The sequence below is a fragment of the Oncorhynchus tshawytscha genome, linkage group LG12 (assembly GCF_018296145.1).
Source record: "Oncorhynchus tshawytscha isolate Ot180627B linkage group LG12, Otsh_v2.0, whole genome shotgun sequence".
Taxonomy (NCBI): Eukaryota; Metazoa; Chordata; class Actinopteri; order Salmoniformes; family Salmonidae; genus Oncorhynchus; species Oncorhynchus tshawytscha.
In genome coordinates, this window is record NC_056440.1 from 62,805,434 (window position 1) to 62,820,531 (window position 15,098).

General features: G+C 46.8%; 1 protein-coding gene across 1 annotated transcript in view; it reads right to left on the bottom strand.

Annotated features, from left to right (window-relative positions):
* Positions 1-15,098, bottom strand: part of LOC112264187 (immunoglobulin superfamily DCC subclass member 3-like) — a 113,283-nt gene that overhangs the window by 7,932 nt on the left and 90,253 nt on the right. The window contains exons 8-13 of the mRNA XM_024440751.2: positions 13,791-14,038; positions 5,109-5,273; positions 4,570-4,758; positions 4,239-4,343; positions 3,797-3,932; positions 3,469-3,694 (exon numbers count right to left, since the gene is read on the bottom strand). Of these exons, the coding sequence (XP_024296519.2) occupies positions 3,469-3,694; positions 3,797-3,932; positions 4,239-4,343; positions 4,570-4,758; positions 5,109-5,273; positions 13,791-14,038 (1,069 nt within the window). The remainder of the gene's footprint in view (positions 1-3,468; positions 3,695-3,796; positions 3,933-4,238; positions 4,344-4,569; positions 4,759-5,108; positions 5,274-13,790; positions 14,039-15,098) is intronic.

Consider the following 15,098-nt stretch of genomic DNA (forward strand, 5'->3'; position numbering starts at 1 on the left):
GTTAAAGATGGAATGAGTAGTAGGGGAAACAGAGCCGCTGTTCGCCCACTGTCGTTGTTATTGTTTTGTTGACGAGGTGAGGAGCGTCGTGCTGGAAAAAAATTGCAGTACAAATTGTTCTGTTCTACCGCCTGTGCAATGATGCAAAACTGTGTTAGTTGTTTACAGTAACTATGTTGTTGTTGTAATATCATTAACGGCCGTTGCAGTTTCACCAATTAACGATTCCAGCTTCAATATGGGAATTTACAGTTGAAGTCAGAAGTTTCCATGCACTTAGGTTGGAGTCATTAAAACTCGTTTTCCAACCACTATACACATTTCTTGTTAACAAACTATAGTTTTGGCAAGTCAGTTAGGACATCTACTTTGTGCATGACACAAATCATTTTCCAACAATTGTTTACAGACAGATTATTTCACTGTATCACAATTCCAGTGGGTCAAAAGTTTACATACACTAAGTTGACTGCGCCTTAAAACAGCTTGGAAAATTCCAGAAAATTATGTTATGGCTTTAGAAGCTTCTGATAGGCGTACTTTGGTGCGAAAAGTGAAAATCAATCCCAGAACAACAGCAAAGGACCTTGAGAAGATGCTGGAAGAAACAGGTATTAAAGTATCTATATCCACAGTAAAACAAGCCAAAAATCGACATAACCTGAAAGGCCGCTCAGCAAGGAAGAAACCAGTGCTCCAAAACCACCATAAAAAAGCCAAACTACGGTTTGCAACTGCACATGGGGATAAAGATCGTACTTTTTGGAGAAATGTCCTCTGGTCTGATGAAACAAAAATAGAACTATTTGGCCATAATGACCATTGTTATGTTTGGAGGAAAAAGGGGTAGGCTTGCAAGCTGAAGAACACCATCCCAACCGTGAAGCATGGGGGTGGCAGCAAAATGTTGTGGGGGTGCTTTGCTGCAGGAGGGACTGGTGCACTTCACAAAATAGATGGCATCATGAGGAAAGACAATTATGTGGACATTTATTTTGTATATTTTTTATTTCACCTTTATTTAACCAGGTAGGCTAGTTGAGAACAAGTTCTCATTTACAACTGCGACCTGGCCAAGATAAAGCAGTGTGAACAGACAACAACACAGAGTTACACATGGAGTAAACAATAAACAAGTCAGTAACACAGTAGAAAAAAATTAAAAAAGAGTCTATATACATTGTGTGCAAAAGGCATGAGGAGGTAGGCGAATAAATACAATTATGCAGATTAACACTGGAGTGATAAATGATCAGATGGTCATGTGCAGGTAGAGATACTGGTGTGCAAAAGAGCAGAAAAGTAAATAAATAAAAACAGTATGGGGATGAGGTAGGTAAATTGGGTGGGCTATTTACCGATGGACTATGTACAGCTGCAGCGATCGGTTAGCTGCTCAGATAGCAGATGTTTGAAGTTGGTGAGGGAGATAAAAGTCTCCAACTTCAGCGATTTTTTCAATTTGTTCCAGTCACAGGCAGCAGAGAACTGGAAGGAAAGGCGGCCAAATGAGGTGTTGGCTTTAGGGATGATCAGTGAGATACACTTGCTGGAGCGCGTGCTACGGGTGGGTGTTGCCATCATGACCAGTGAACTGAGATAAGGTGGAGCTTTACCTAGCATGGACTTGTAGATGACCTGGAGCCAGTGGGTCTGGCGATGAATATGTAGCGAGGGCCAGCCGACTAGAGCATACAGGTCGCAGTGGTGGGTGGTATAAGGTGCTTTAGTAACAAAACGGATGGCACTGTGATAAACTGCATCCAGTTTGCTGAGTAGAGTATTGGAAGCTATTTTGTAGATGACATCGCCGAAGTCGAGGATCGGTAGGATAGTCAGTTTTACTAGGGTAAGTGTGGCGGAGTGAGTGAAGGAGGCTTTGTTGCGGAATAGAAAGCCGACTAGATTTGATTTTAGATTGGATGTTTGATATGATTCTGGAAGGAGAGTTTACAGTCTAGCCAGACACCTAGGTACTTATAGATGTCCACATATTCTAGGTCGGGCATGTGGGTGCAGGCAGCGAACGGTTGAAAAGCATGCATTTGGTTTTACTAGCGTTTAAGAGCAGTTGGAGGCCACGGAAGGAGTGTTGTAGAGGCAGTGAAGTTCGTTTGGAGGTTAGATAGCACAGTGTCCAAGCAAGGGCCAGAAGTATACAGAATGGTGTCGTCTGCGTAGAGGTGGATCAGAGAATCGCCCGCAGCAAGAGCAACATCATTGATATATACAGAGAAAAGAGTCGGCCCGAGAATTGAACCCTGTGGCACCCCCATAGAGACTGCCAGAGGACCGGACAACATGCCCTCCGATTTGACACACTGAACTCTGTCTGCAAAGTAGTTGGTGAACCAGGGAAGGCAGTCATTAGAAAAACCGAGGCTACTGAGTCTGCCGATAAGAATATGGTGATTGACAGAGTCGACAGCCTTGGCCAGGTCGATGAAGACGGCTGCACAGTACTGTCTTTTATCGATGGCGGTTATGATATCGTTTAGTACCTTGAGCGTGGCTGAGGTGCACCCGTGACTGGCTCGGAAACCAGATTGCACAGCGGAGAAGGTACGGTGGGATTCGAGATGGTCAGTGATCTGTTTGTTGACTTGGCTTGGACATATTGAAGCAACATCTCAAGACATCAGTCATCATGTTGTGGGGGTGCGTTGCTGCAGGAGGGACTGGTGCACTTCACAAAATACATGGCATCATGAGGAAATACAATTATGTGGACATTTTGAAGCTACATCTCAAGACATCAGTCAGGAAGTTAAAGCTTGGTCCCAAATGGGTCTTCCAAATGGACAATGACCCCAAGCATACTTCCAAAGTTGTGGCAAAACGTCTTAAGGGCAACAAAGTCACGTATTGGAGTGGCCATCACAAAGCCCTGACCTCAATCCGATAGAATATTTGTGGGCAGAATTGAAAAAGCATGTGCGAGCAAGGAGGCCTACAAACCTGACTCAGTTACACCAGCTCTGACAGGAGGAATGGGCCATAATTCACCCAACTTATTGTGGGAAGCTTGTGGAAGGCTACCCGAAACGTTTGACCCAAGTTAAACAATTTAAAGGCAATGCTACCAAATACTAGTTGAGTGCATGTTAACTTCTGACCCACTGGGAATGTGATGAAAGAAATAAACGATGAAATAAATCATTCTCTCTACTATTATTCTGACATTTCACATTCTTAAAATAAAGTGGTGACCTAACTGACCTAAGACAGGGAATTTTTACTAGGATTAAATGTCAGGAATTGTGAAAAACTGAGTTTAAATGTATTTTTCTAAGGCGTATGTAAACTTCCGACTTCAACTGTAGAAAATGCCCAATCTAATGTAAATCTAACGTAAATCTAACGTAAATCTAACGTAAATCTAGCCCATTGCATCATTCTAGACTTGGATAAATTGAACTCTTATGACTTGATTTCAGTTGACTACTTGATGTCAGGCCCTCTACTCACCATGCATGAACTGTCTGCTAGGTCTCCACAGTGGGACGGGCCTGAGAAGAGTCTCTCCAGCTCGTTGCTGTCTCCCCTGCTCTTCCTAGCAAGGCTGCCGTTCCCTTCCATGCCTGATCTGCTCACCCCGTTTAAGGCCAGGGCCCCCTGGGAGGTGGAGGACAACTCCAGGGCAATGTTACGCCCGGCCTGGGGGGTGGCCTGCACTGTCTTACACGTCATCAACCTGGAGGAACACAATTCACACAAAAACCCACCGTCAGGCCCCCTGCCAGGATCAAGCCCACACAGACACACATAGTCCCCTTGTTGTTGCACCAATACTCACCTCCCCCTGTAGCTGAACATGAGGAAGAGCACGCAGAATACGATGCAGGTGACTCCTATATGGATGCCGATGACGATCCCGGTTGTAGAGGTCTTGCTCTGTTCATCTTTCACACAGTCACAGGGGGTGTTCAGCACTGTAGACACACACACACGGCCCAGTAAGGACAACTGCAATGCCACGCAGCACAGTGACACACATACACACAGAGAAACAAAGCCCACAGCACAGAGCTGTCATACAGTACACCCACAACCTAATCTAGTGCTGCCAGCCAGACTACCAATGCTGTGGCAGCATGGAGTGATCCAGTCAAACGGAGAGCTGTAAACACACAACAGCAGCCTGCATGAGGCCTGTTCAACGCTGCTCTGAAAAGATTACAGGAGGTGTGAGCCCTGGTCTGCGTGGGTGTTTGTGTGTGCGGGCAGCAGGAAGTCACCTGATTTCTCCACAGCCTCCTTCAGTGAGACGAAGCGCATGGTGGCGTTGCCATCTCCGTGTTGGTTGAAGGCCAGAACCTTAATCTCATACACCAGGGTTGGATCTGAGGAGAGGAGGAACAGAGAGAGAGAGAGAGAGAGGGAGAGAGAGAGAGAGAGAGAGAGAGAGAGAGATCAGTTGAAACATATAGCTATGTGAATAGAGTTGGCTTCTAATGTACAATCACTCAAGGCATCACGTTAAACAGATTGACCGTGTAACAACCCTTTCAACACATCTCCATGGATCATCCTTTCCCCCAGCCCCCAGCCCATGTCCCCCTATCTCACCCAGCTGGGTGATGTTGTACTGGGTGACGTTGCGGGTGAAGGTGAGTGGTCCGGTGAAGAGGGGGGTGTGGACCCTCCTGTAGTACAGCCTGAAGCCCTCATGTTGGCCCATCTTAGAGGATGGCTCCCACACGGCCTGCACCACATTGCTATTCACCAATTTAATGAACAGTGACGGGGGTGCTGGCACTGAAACACACACAGTGGTGTTAGAATCCACTAAACATCCACATTAAAAAAATAACTTACATGATATATTAAACTAAACACAAGCCGTCAGGCTTGTTAAGTCAACCATGTTTTAGTCTATAAAACAGGTCTTTAGTACTTTCTCAGTATATCTCAGTCAGGTATGTGGCTACTGTACTACAGACTCCTGTAGGTGTTTTACAGAACCTTTACAATAAACAACTCATAAAAACCTTTTTTGGTCCATGTAATTACCACCAGTTAAGTGAGCGTTTATATGTGTGTGTGTGTTTGTGTTTGTGCAAGTGTGTGTATGTATGTGTGTAAGTGTGTGCGTTCCCAAGGCACACCTTCGCCCAGCGTGCTCTCGGTGGCGCTCTCGGAGGGTTTGCTGGCTCCGCGGGACGTGTAAGCCTTCACATAGAAGGTGTAGCCGGTGGAGGGCTCCAGATCACCCACGACCTGCTGTAGAGTCACCTTACTGACGGCTTCCTGGTACTCCATCTCCACAGGGTCTGAAGGGGGAGAGAGAAAGAGATGGTTTAATTTAACTGCTTTTTGTACACTGTAGAAAAATAACTGCTTCCACCACGTGTTTTTAGGGGGTAGATCAACTTTAATATTGGATATATATATATATATATATACATATATTATATAAAAGAAAATATTATATTATTTTAAATATTTATACATAATATTAGTAATATTTACAGTTGAAGTCGGATGTTTACATACACCTTAGCCAAATACATTTTAAACTCAGCTTTTCACAATTCCTGACATTTAATCCCGGTAAAAATTCCCTGTCTTAGGTCAGTTAGGATCACCACTTTATTTTAAAAATGTGAAATGTCAGAATAATAGTAGAGAGAATGTTTTATTTCAGCTTTTATTTAATTAATCACATTCCCAGTGGGTCAGAAGCTTACATACACTCAATTACTATTTGGTAGCATTGCCTTTAAATTGTTTAACTTGGGTCAAACGTTTGGGGTAGCCTTCCACAAGCTTCCCACAGTAAGTTGGGTGAATTTTGGCCCATTCCTCCTGTCAGAGCTGGTGTAACTGAGTCAGGTTTGTAGGCCTCCTTGCTCGCACACGCTTTCTCAGTTCTGCCCACATTTTTTATAGGATTGAGGTCAGGGCTTTGTGATGGCCACTCCAATACCTTGACTTTGTTGCCATTAAGACATTTTGCCACAACTTTGGAAGTATGCTTGGGGTCATTGTCCATTTGGAAGACCCATTTGGGACCAAGCTTTAACTTCCTGACTGATGTCTTGAGATGTTGCTTCAATATGTCCACATAATTGTCTTTCCTCATGATGCCATGTATTTTGTGAAGTGCACCAGTCCCTCCTGCAGCAACGCACCCCCACAACATGATGCTGCCACCCCCGTGCTTCACGGTTGGGATGGTGTTCTTCAGCTTGCAAGCCTCCCCCTTTTCCTCCAAACATAACGATGGTCATTATGACCAAACAATTCTATTTTTGTTTCATCAGACCAGAGGACATTTCTACAAAAAGTACGATCTTTCTCCCCATGTGCAGTTAGTTGCAAACTGTAGTCTGGCTTTTTTATGGCGGTTTTGGAGCAGTGGTTTCTTCCTTGACGAGCGGCCTTTCAGGTTATATCGATATAGGACTCGTGTTACTGTGGATATAGATACTTTTGTACCTGTTTCTTCCAGCATCTTCACAAGGTCCTTTGCTGTTGTTCTGGGATTGATTTGCACTTTGCTCACCAAAGTATGTTCATCTCTAGGAGACAGAATGCGTCTCCTTCCTGAGCCGTATGACGGCTGTGTAGTCCCATGGTGTTTATACTTGCATACTATTGCTTGTACAGATGAACGTGGTACCTTCAGGCATTTGGAAATTGCTCCCAAGGATGAACCAGACTTGTGGAGGTCTACTTTTTTTTTCTGAGGTCTTGGCTGATTTCCTTTGATTTTCCCATGATGTCAAGCAAAGAGGCACTGAGTTTGAAGGTAGGCCTTGAAATACATCCACAGGTACGCCTCCAATTGACTCAAATGATGTCAATTAGCCTATCAGAAACTTCTAAAGCCATGACATAATTTTCTGGAATTTTCCAAGCTGTTTTAAGGCACATTTACCTTAGTGTATGTAAACGTCTGACACACTGAAATTGTGATACAGTGAATTATAAGTGAAATAATCTGTCTGTAATTGTTGGAAAAATTACTTGTGTCAAGCACAAAATAGATGTCCTAACTGACTTGCCAAAACTATAGTTTGTTAACAAGAAATTTGTGGAGTGGTTGAAAAACTAGTTTTAATGACTCCAACCTAAGTGTATGTAAACCTCCGACTTCAACTGTACACATATATACCATATACATATATATTTTCATAAACCTACCGCCCCTCCCCTAATTGGAGTAAACTAATGGACAACAACACTTAGGCTCCTACTTCCAACTTATACATACTATATACATTTTAAGGACACAGACTTTTTCCACAGCCATTTACTCAACTTCTCGGTCCAAGTGTTACCTGAACAACAACAAAAATGTGTTGGCCCAAACATTGCTCCAACTTGAGAAAACGTAGGCAAAAATGCAGTAAATGTCAAAATGACATGTTTGCTCAACTTGTCTCATTTGTTCATTCAGCTGTACATTATTATTTGGGCATCTTAACTAAAAAAATGGCCAAGCAACTGGCACACCCATAGTGCTTTTCATCATGCATTTATACATGAATCATTATTCAACATGTCCTCACATGGGATTTGAACTCACAACATCTTGGTTCATAGCATTCCAATCCCCCTGCTAAGCCACCGTGCCAGAGCCAGTTATCAATAAGTCCAGTTAGTCTCCAATCATTGATTTGATTGACTTATTTTACAATGTTAGGTTTTTCTGTACAGTATATTACTCTGTTTTAATATTACTGCTTAATCACTATAATATATCAAATAGTTTTTCTTGAGTACACAGTACTTTTAACAGAGCTGAGATTTACTTTGAAGTGCAAAGTGTAGCAGTAGAGGTGAAAGCAGTCATAGACAAAGACGTGGTGGTGTAGCAGGAGACTTGGACTGCTGAGAACTAAGAGGTTGTGAGTTCATATCCCAGGTGAGGGCATGTTGAATATGAAATACTGTATAAACACATGCACAACGTCTAACATGTAAATTGGAAATGTGATATGTTAAATTCACTTTGTGTGTAACTAGTTCAACAGCCATTTATTAGGTTAAAAAGAACACTTTTTAGTTGAATGAATAAATGACACAATTTGAGCAAACACATCATTTTAAGTTGACTGAAGTTTTGCCTGCATTTTGTCAAGGTGAAGCTACAGTAATACTTGGACCAAAAATGTTAGTAAACCAAAAAAGGCGGTGGAACTAGTTACTCAATAATAATTAGTTGAAACAATTTGATTTTGTTTTAGAGTGTCCTGTCAGGATTGCATCATTTGGTAATAGGGGCTGTGACTGTGAACAACAGAGCTGTGTGAATCGAGGGGGTGGCTCTAGGTGAGTGCTTGTTAAATTTGAAGAGAGAAGGGGGTGTAGGGGGGTTACAGTGCGTTATGGCCCTTAAGTCAAGTTCCTCACCCATAACCACTATCTACCTCCAGCCCTCAGCCCATTGGGGCAGCCTGTCTTTAGTAGGTCATTAAAGCAGTTCCTATAGGCTAGCCCCAGGGGCCTTCAATTATACATCTGATAGTACTACAGAGGAGAGAGCAGCAGCTGTGTCTGGGTGACGTACTCTGTCACCGCTGCACACACACCCATACAGATACACACATGTCAGCACGCAACCACACACACCCATACAGATACACCCATACAGATACACCCATGTCAGATACACGCATACAGATACACACATACAGATACACACATGTCAGCACGCAACCACACACACCCATACAGATACACCCATACAGATACACCCATACAGATACACCCATACAGATACACACATACAGATACACACACAGATACACCCATACAGATACACCCATACAGATACACCCATACAGATACACCCATACAGATACACCCATACAGATACACCCATACAGATACACACATGTCAGCACGCAACCACACACACCCATACAGATACACCCATACAGATACACCCATACAGATACACCCATACAGATACACCCATACAGATACACCCATACAGATACACCCATACAGATACACCCATACAGATACACCCATACAGATACACCCATACAGATACACACATGTCAGCACGCAACCACACACACCCATACAGATACACACATGTCAGCACGCAGATACACACACCCATACAGATACACACATGTCAGCACGCAACCACACACACCCATACAGATACACACATGTCAGCACGCAACCACACACACCCATACAGATACACCCATACAGATACACCCATACAGATACACCCATACAGATACACCCATACAGATACACCCATACAGATACACCCATACAGATACACACATGTCAGCACGCAACCACACACACCCATACAGATACACCCATACAGATACACCCATACAGATACACCCATACAGATACACCCATACAGATACACCCATACAGATACACCCATACAGATACACACATACAGATACACCCATACAGATACACCCATACAGATACACACATGTCAGCACGCAACCACACACACCCATACAGATACACCCATACAGATACACCCATACAGATACACACGTCAGCACGCAACCACACACACCCATACAGATACACACATACAGATACACCCATACAGATACACACATGTCAGCACGCAACCACACACACCCATACAGATACACCCATACAGATACACCCATACAGATACACCCATACAGACACACACATACAGATACACACATGTCAGCACGCAACCACACACACCCATACAGATACACCCATACAGATACACCCATACAGACACACACATACAGATACACACATGTCAGCACGCAACAACGCACGCACGCACACTCACACACCCATACAGATACACACATGTCAGCACGCACGCACGCACACTCACATACAAACACACACACACAAACACACGATTGCCACCCCCCCCCAGCAAATAAACATTGACATGCCAACATAACATTTAGTCTCATTCAATTATCAATTAAAAGCCACTTTTATGTCTCCTCTACATGAAGGATGGGGATGGCAGAGCGTCCATTCAACCTAGCGTTGCTGGAGAAACAGGTGTTCTGTTACCATACGTCCTCACTGCTCCCTCCTCCCTCCTGCTGTCTGTCTACGGCTCTCTCCTCTCTCCTGCTGTCTGTCTACTGCTCTCTCCTCTCTCCTGCTGTCTGTCTACTGCTCTCTCCTCTCTCCTGCTGTCTGTCTACGCTCTCTCCTGCTGTCTGTCTACTGCTCTCACAAACTCCTGCTGTCTGTCTACTGCTCTCTCCTGCTGTCATGTCTACATGCCAACTGTAACTGCTTTAGTCTGCTGTTCTACTGCTTCTCCTCAATTAAAACTGTCTGTCTACTGCTCCTCTCTCCTGCTGTCTGTCTACTGTCTCTCTACTGCTCTCCTGATGTCTGTCTACTGCTCTCTCCTCACTCAACTCCTGCTGTCTGTCTACTGCTGGAGAAACTGTCTGTCTGCTTCTGTTACCATACTGCTCTCTGTCTGGCTGCTCTCTCCTCCTCCTGTCTGGCTGCTGTCTGTCTACTGCTCCCTCCTCCCTCCTGCTGTCTGTCTACTGCTCTCTCCTCTTTCCTGCTGTCTGTCTACTGCTCTCTCCTCTTTCCTGCTGTCTGTCTACTGCTCTCTCCTCTCTCCTGCTCTGTCTACTGCTCTCTCCTCTCTCCTGCTGTCTGTCTACTGCTCTCTCCTCCCTCCTGCTGTCTGTCTACTGCTCTCTCCTCTCTCCTGCTCTGTCTACTGCTCTCTCCTCTTTCCTGCTGTCTGTCTACTGCTCTCTCCTCCCTCCTGCTCTGTCTACTGCTCTCTCCTCCCCCTCTCTCCTGCTGTCTGTTTACTGCTCTCTCCTCTCTCCTGCTGTCTGTCTACTGCTCTCCTCCCTCCTCTCTCCTGCTGTCTGTCTACTGCTCTCTCCTCTCCCCCTCTGTCTGTCTACTGCTGCTGTCTGTTTACTGCTCTCTCCTCTCTCCTGCTGTCTGTCTACTGGTCTCTCCTCCCTCCTGTCTCCTGCTGTCTGTCTACTGCTCTGTCCTCTCCCCTAGTCTGTCTGTCTACTGCTCTCTCTCTCTGTCCTGCTGTCTGTCTACTGCTCTCTCTCCTCCTGCTGTCTGTCTACTGCTCTCTCCTCTCCCCGTCTGTCTGTCTACTGCTCTCTCCTCCCTCCTCTCTGTCTACTGCTCTCTCTTCTCTCCTGCTGTCTGTCTACTGCTCTCTCCTCTGTCCTCTCTGTCTGTCTGTCTGTCTGTTTACTGCTCTCTCCTCTCCTCTGTCTGTCTACTGCTCTCTCTGCTGTCTGTCTGTCTCTGCTCTCTCTGCTCTCCTGCTGTCTGTCTACTGCTCTCTCCTCCCTCCTCTCTCTGCTGTCTGTCTACTGCTCTCTCCTCTCTCCTGCTGTCTGTCTACTGCCTCTCCTCCCTCCTGCTCTGTCTGCTGCTGTCTCCTTCCTCCTCTCTCCTGCTGTCTGTCTACTGCTCTCTCCTCTCTCCTGCTGTCTGTCTGTCTGTCTCTGTCTGTCCCTAGCTGTCTGTCTACTGCTCTCTCCTCGCTCTGTCTCTCCTGCTGTCTGTCTACTGCTCTCTCTTCTCTCCTGCTGTCTGTCTACTGCTCTCTCCTCCCTCCTCCCTCCTGCTGTCTGTCTACTGGTCTCTCCTCTCTCCTCCCTCCTGCTGTCTGTCTACTGATCTCTCCTGCTCCTCTCTCTGCTGTCTGTCTACTGCTCTCTCTGTCCTGCTGTCTGTCTACTGCTCTCTCCTCCCTCCTCTCTCCTGCTGTCTGTCTACTGCTCTCTCCTCTCTCCTGCTGTCTGTCTATTGCTCTCTCCTCTCTCCTGATGTCTGTCTACTGGTCTCTCCTCTCTCCTCCCTCCTGCTGTCTGTCTACTGCTCTCTCCTATCTCCGTCTGTCTGTCTACTGCTCTCTCTCCCTCCTCTCTCTGCTGTCTGTCTACTGCTCCCTCCCTCCTCTCTCCTGCTGTCTGTCTACTGCTCTCTCCTCCCTCTGTCTGTCTACTGCTCTCTCCTCCCTCCTCTCTCTGCTGTCTGTTTACTGCTCTCTCCTCTCTCCTGCTGTCTGTCTACTGCTCTCTCCTCCCTCCTCTCTCCTGCTGTCTGTCTACTGCTCTCTCTTCTCTCCTGCTGTCTGTCTACTGCTCTCTCCTCCCTCCTCTCTCCTGCTGTCTGTCTACTGCTCTCTCCTCTCTCCTGCTGTCTGTCTACTGCTCTCTCCTCCCTCCTGCTGTCTGTCTACTGCTCTCTCCTATCTCTGTCTGTCTGTCTACTGCTCTCTCCTCCCTCCTGTCTCCTGCTGTCTGTCTACTGCCTGTCTCCCTCCTCTCTCCTGCTGTCTGTCTACTGCTCTCTCCTCCCTCCTCTCTCCTGCTGTCTGTTTACTGCTCTCTCCTCTCTCCTGTCTGTCTGTCTGTCTACTGCTCTCTCCTCCCTCCTCTCTCTGCTGCTGTCTGTCTACTGCTGTCTCCTCCTCCTGCTCCTACTGCTCTGCTGTCTGTCTACTGCTCTCTCCTCCCTCCTCTCCTGTCTGTCTGTCTACTGCTCTCCTGTCCCTCCTCTCTCCTGCTGTCTGTCTACTGCTCTCTCCTCCTCTCTGTCTGTCTGTCTGTGTGCTGTCTCTGCTCTCCCTCCTCTCTCCTGCTGTCTGTCTGTCTGCTCTCTCCTCTCTCCTGCTGTCTGTCTACTGCTCTCTCCTCCTCCCTCTGTGTCTCTACTGCTCTCTCCTGCTGCTGTCTGTCTACTGCTCTCTCCTCTCCTGCTGTCTGTCTACTGCTCTCTCCTGTCTGTGTCTGTCTACTGCTCCTCCCTCCCTGCTGTCTGTCTACTGCTCTCTGTCTCCTCTACTGCTCTCTCCTCCTCTCTCTCCTGCTGTCTGTCTACTGCTCTCTCCTCCCTCCTGCTCTGTCTCTCTCCTGCTGTCTGTCTACTGCTCTCTCCTCCCTCCTCTCTCCTGCTGTCTGTTTACTGCTCTCTCCTCTCTGCTGTCTGCTGTCTGTCTGTCTACTGCTCTCTCCTCCCTCCTCTCTCCTGCTGTCTGTTTACTGCTCTCTCCTCTCTCCTGCTGTCTGTCTACTGCTCTCTCCTCCCTCTGTCTGTCTACTGCTCTGTGGCTAGTCCTGTCTGTCTGTCTACTGCTGTGTCTGTTTACTGCTCTCTCCTCCCTCCTCTCTCCTGCTGTCTCTCTGCTGTCTGTTTACTGCTCTCTCCTCTCTCCTGCTGTCTGTCTACTGCTCTCTCCTCCCTCCTGCTGTCTGTCTACTGCTCTCTCCTCCCTCCTCTCTCTTGCTGTCTGTCTACTGCTCTCTCCTCTCTCCTGCTGTCTCCTGTTTTTTCATTCTCTACCTCTTAGTCTTTTCTTTTTCCTCTCCCCTGCTATCTCCTTCTCCTTTTAGCTCCCTCCTTCCTTCCCTCCCTCCCTTCTGCTTTCTCCTTTCTCAGAAAGGGCACAAGGGAAGAGGAGCTAGAGGAGGGGTAACTCTGGAAGAGAAGCTGTAGTCAGCCCTGGGGGAGCCAGCCTCCCCTCCCCAGCACAGCCACCTGGTGCCCCATACAGTCTACACCCACCGCTCCATAACACACAGAACACTCGACCTACTGTAGATACCACACTCCCTACTGTTCTGTATCATCTCTACCACACGCTGAGGACAGCCATCCCATTAACCTCAGTAAAATAACATAAGTCACGTAGAGAGCTAATGCATGTAAGCAGGTGACAGCTAGACGGTAGAGCATGTACTGACTGGATAACATCTCCCCATAGTGAACCAGTTCACCTGAGGCAGAGCTGTACTGTGTGTTCCAGTGGTGTGTTAGAGATGGTGTTACCCACGAACCTGTGGTCCTGCGGATGTGGAGCACATAGCCGATGATCTCCTGAGTGTCCTGGGCAGACTCCTTCCAGGACACCTGGATGGCGTTGGGTGAGAGGGCCTCGGCCCGCACCACACTGGGCATCCCTGGCAGGCCGTCTGCCCACAGCACGGTGAGGCGGGCACTGGCCTGGGTGGAGCCAGCGCTGTTCTCAGCGATGCACTGGTAGATGGCTTCGTCCTCCTGACTGATGCCATAGATGGTCAGCGTGCTTGAGGAAGAAGAGGGGGGAGGAAGAGGAGGACGAGGTGGAGGGAAGAAGGAGGGGTAAAAGAGGAGGGAGGAAAGTAGACACAGGAAAGACGTGAGTCTCTGGTTTGCAGCGAGAAGGATTAGGATATTATTGGGTAGTGCAGAGAAAGCAAACAGGAAGCTCTCAGAGATGATTATTGATTTCAAAGATGACTGTATTGTGCGTGCGGTGGCATTTTCTGAGCAAAACAAAGCCGGCAGAAGCTGACAAGGGCTTTGTTTAAAAACTCTCACAGCGGGCAGTCAAGCAAACAATAGAATACTGTATGAAATCCTTCTGTGTAGCATCTGAATCAAAGTCTTATTTACAGTAGAGCAGTGGTAGGGCATTTCTGTTAGCCGGTTCCTGTTTGTGTCAGTCCTGAGCAGATACACTGTCACTACAGAATGAGCCTGCTGGATGTGGCATCGTAATACGACAGGTAATAAACACAACAATCAAAACAAAAACAAGCACTGTCTGTGTACAGTAGGATTGTGTGTGTGTGTGTGTGTGTGTGTGTGTGCGTGTGTAGATGTGAATGGTGCCTTACTGTATCTTCCAAGAATGAAAATGCTAATCCTCCCCCCTTTTCCCTCTTTACCTCCCTCCCTCCCTCGTTACTTGAGGGTGGGATGGAGGTGGGGGCGCACACCGAACTCCCCCCGTTTTCAATTTTTCTCGCTCCACCCTTCTTCCCCTCTGCCTCTCTTCCAATCCCTCCTTCCTCCCTCTATCTGCCGCTGCTGGAGTATGGCTTGATGGGGTGTGTGTGTGTGTGTGTGTGTAGGATGGGTTGATGGCGTGTGAGGGGTGGAGGGCATAGGGGGTGAATTATTAGAGCTGAATACATAATCATCCGCTCTTCTCCTCTTAATCCTGAGGGGATGAGAAAATAAAAGATTTAACACAGAGCATAATATGGAAATGAAGCCCCCCAGCATATTGCATTTCTTTGGGATAGACACTGACAGCTAGTGTAAGAAGTGCGTTTTTGAAAAGCTTCAAGGTGGGAGTGTAAGATCAATGACTGTTGTAA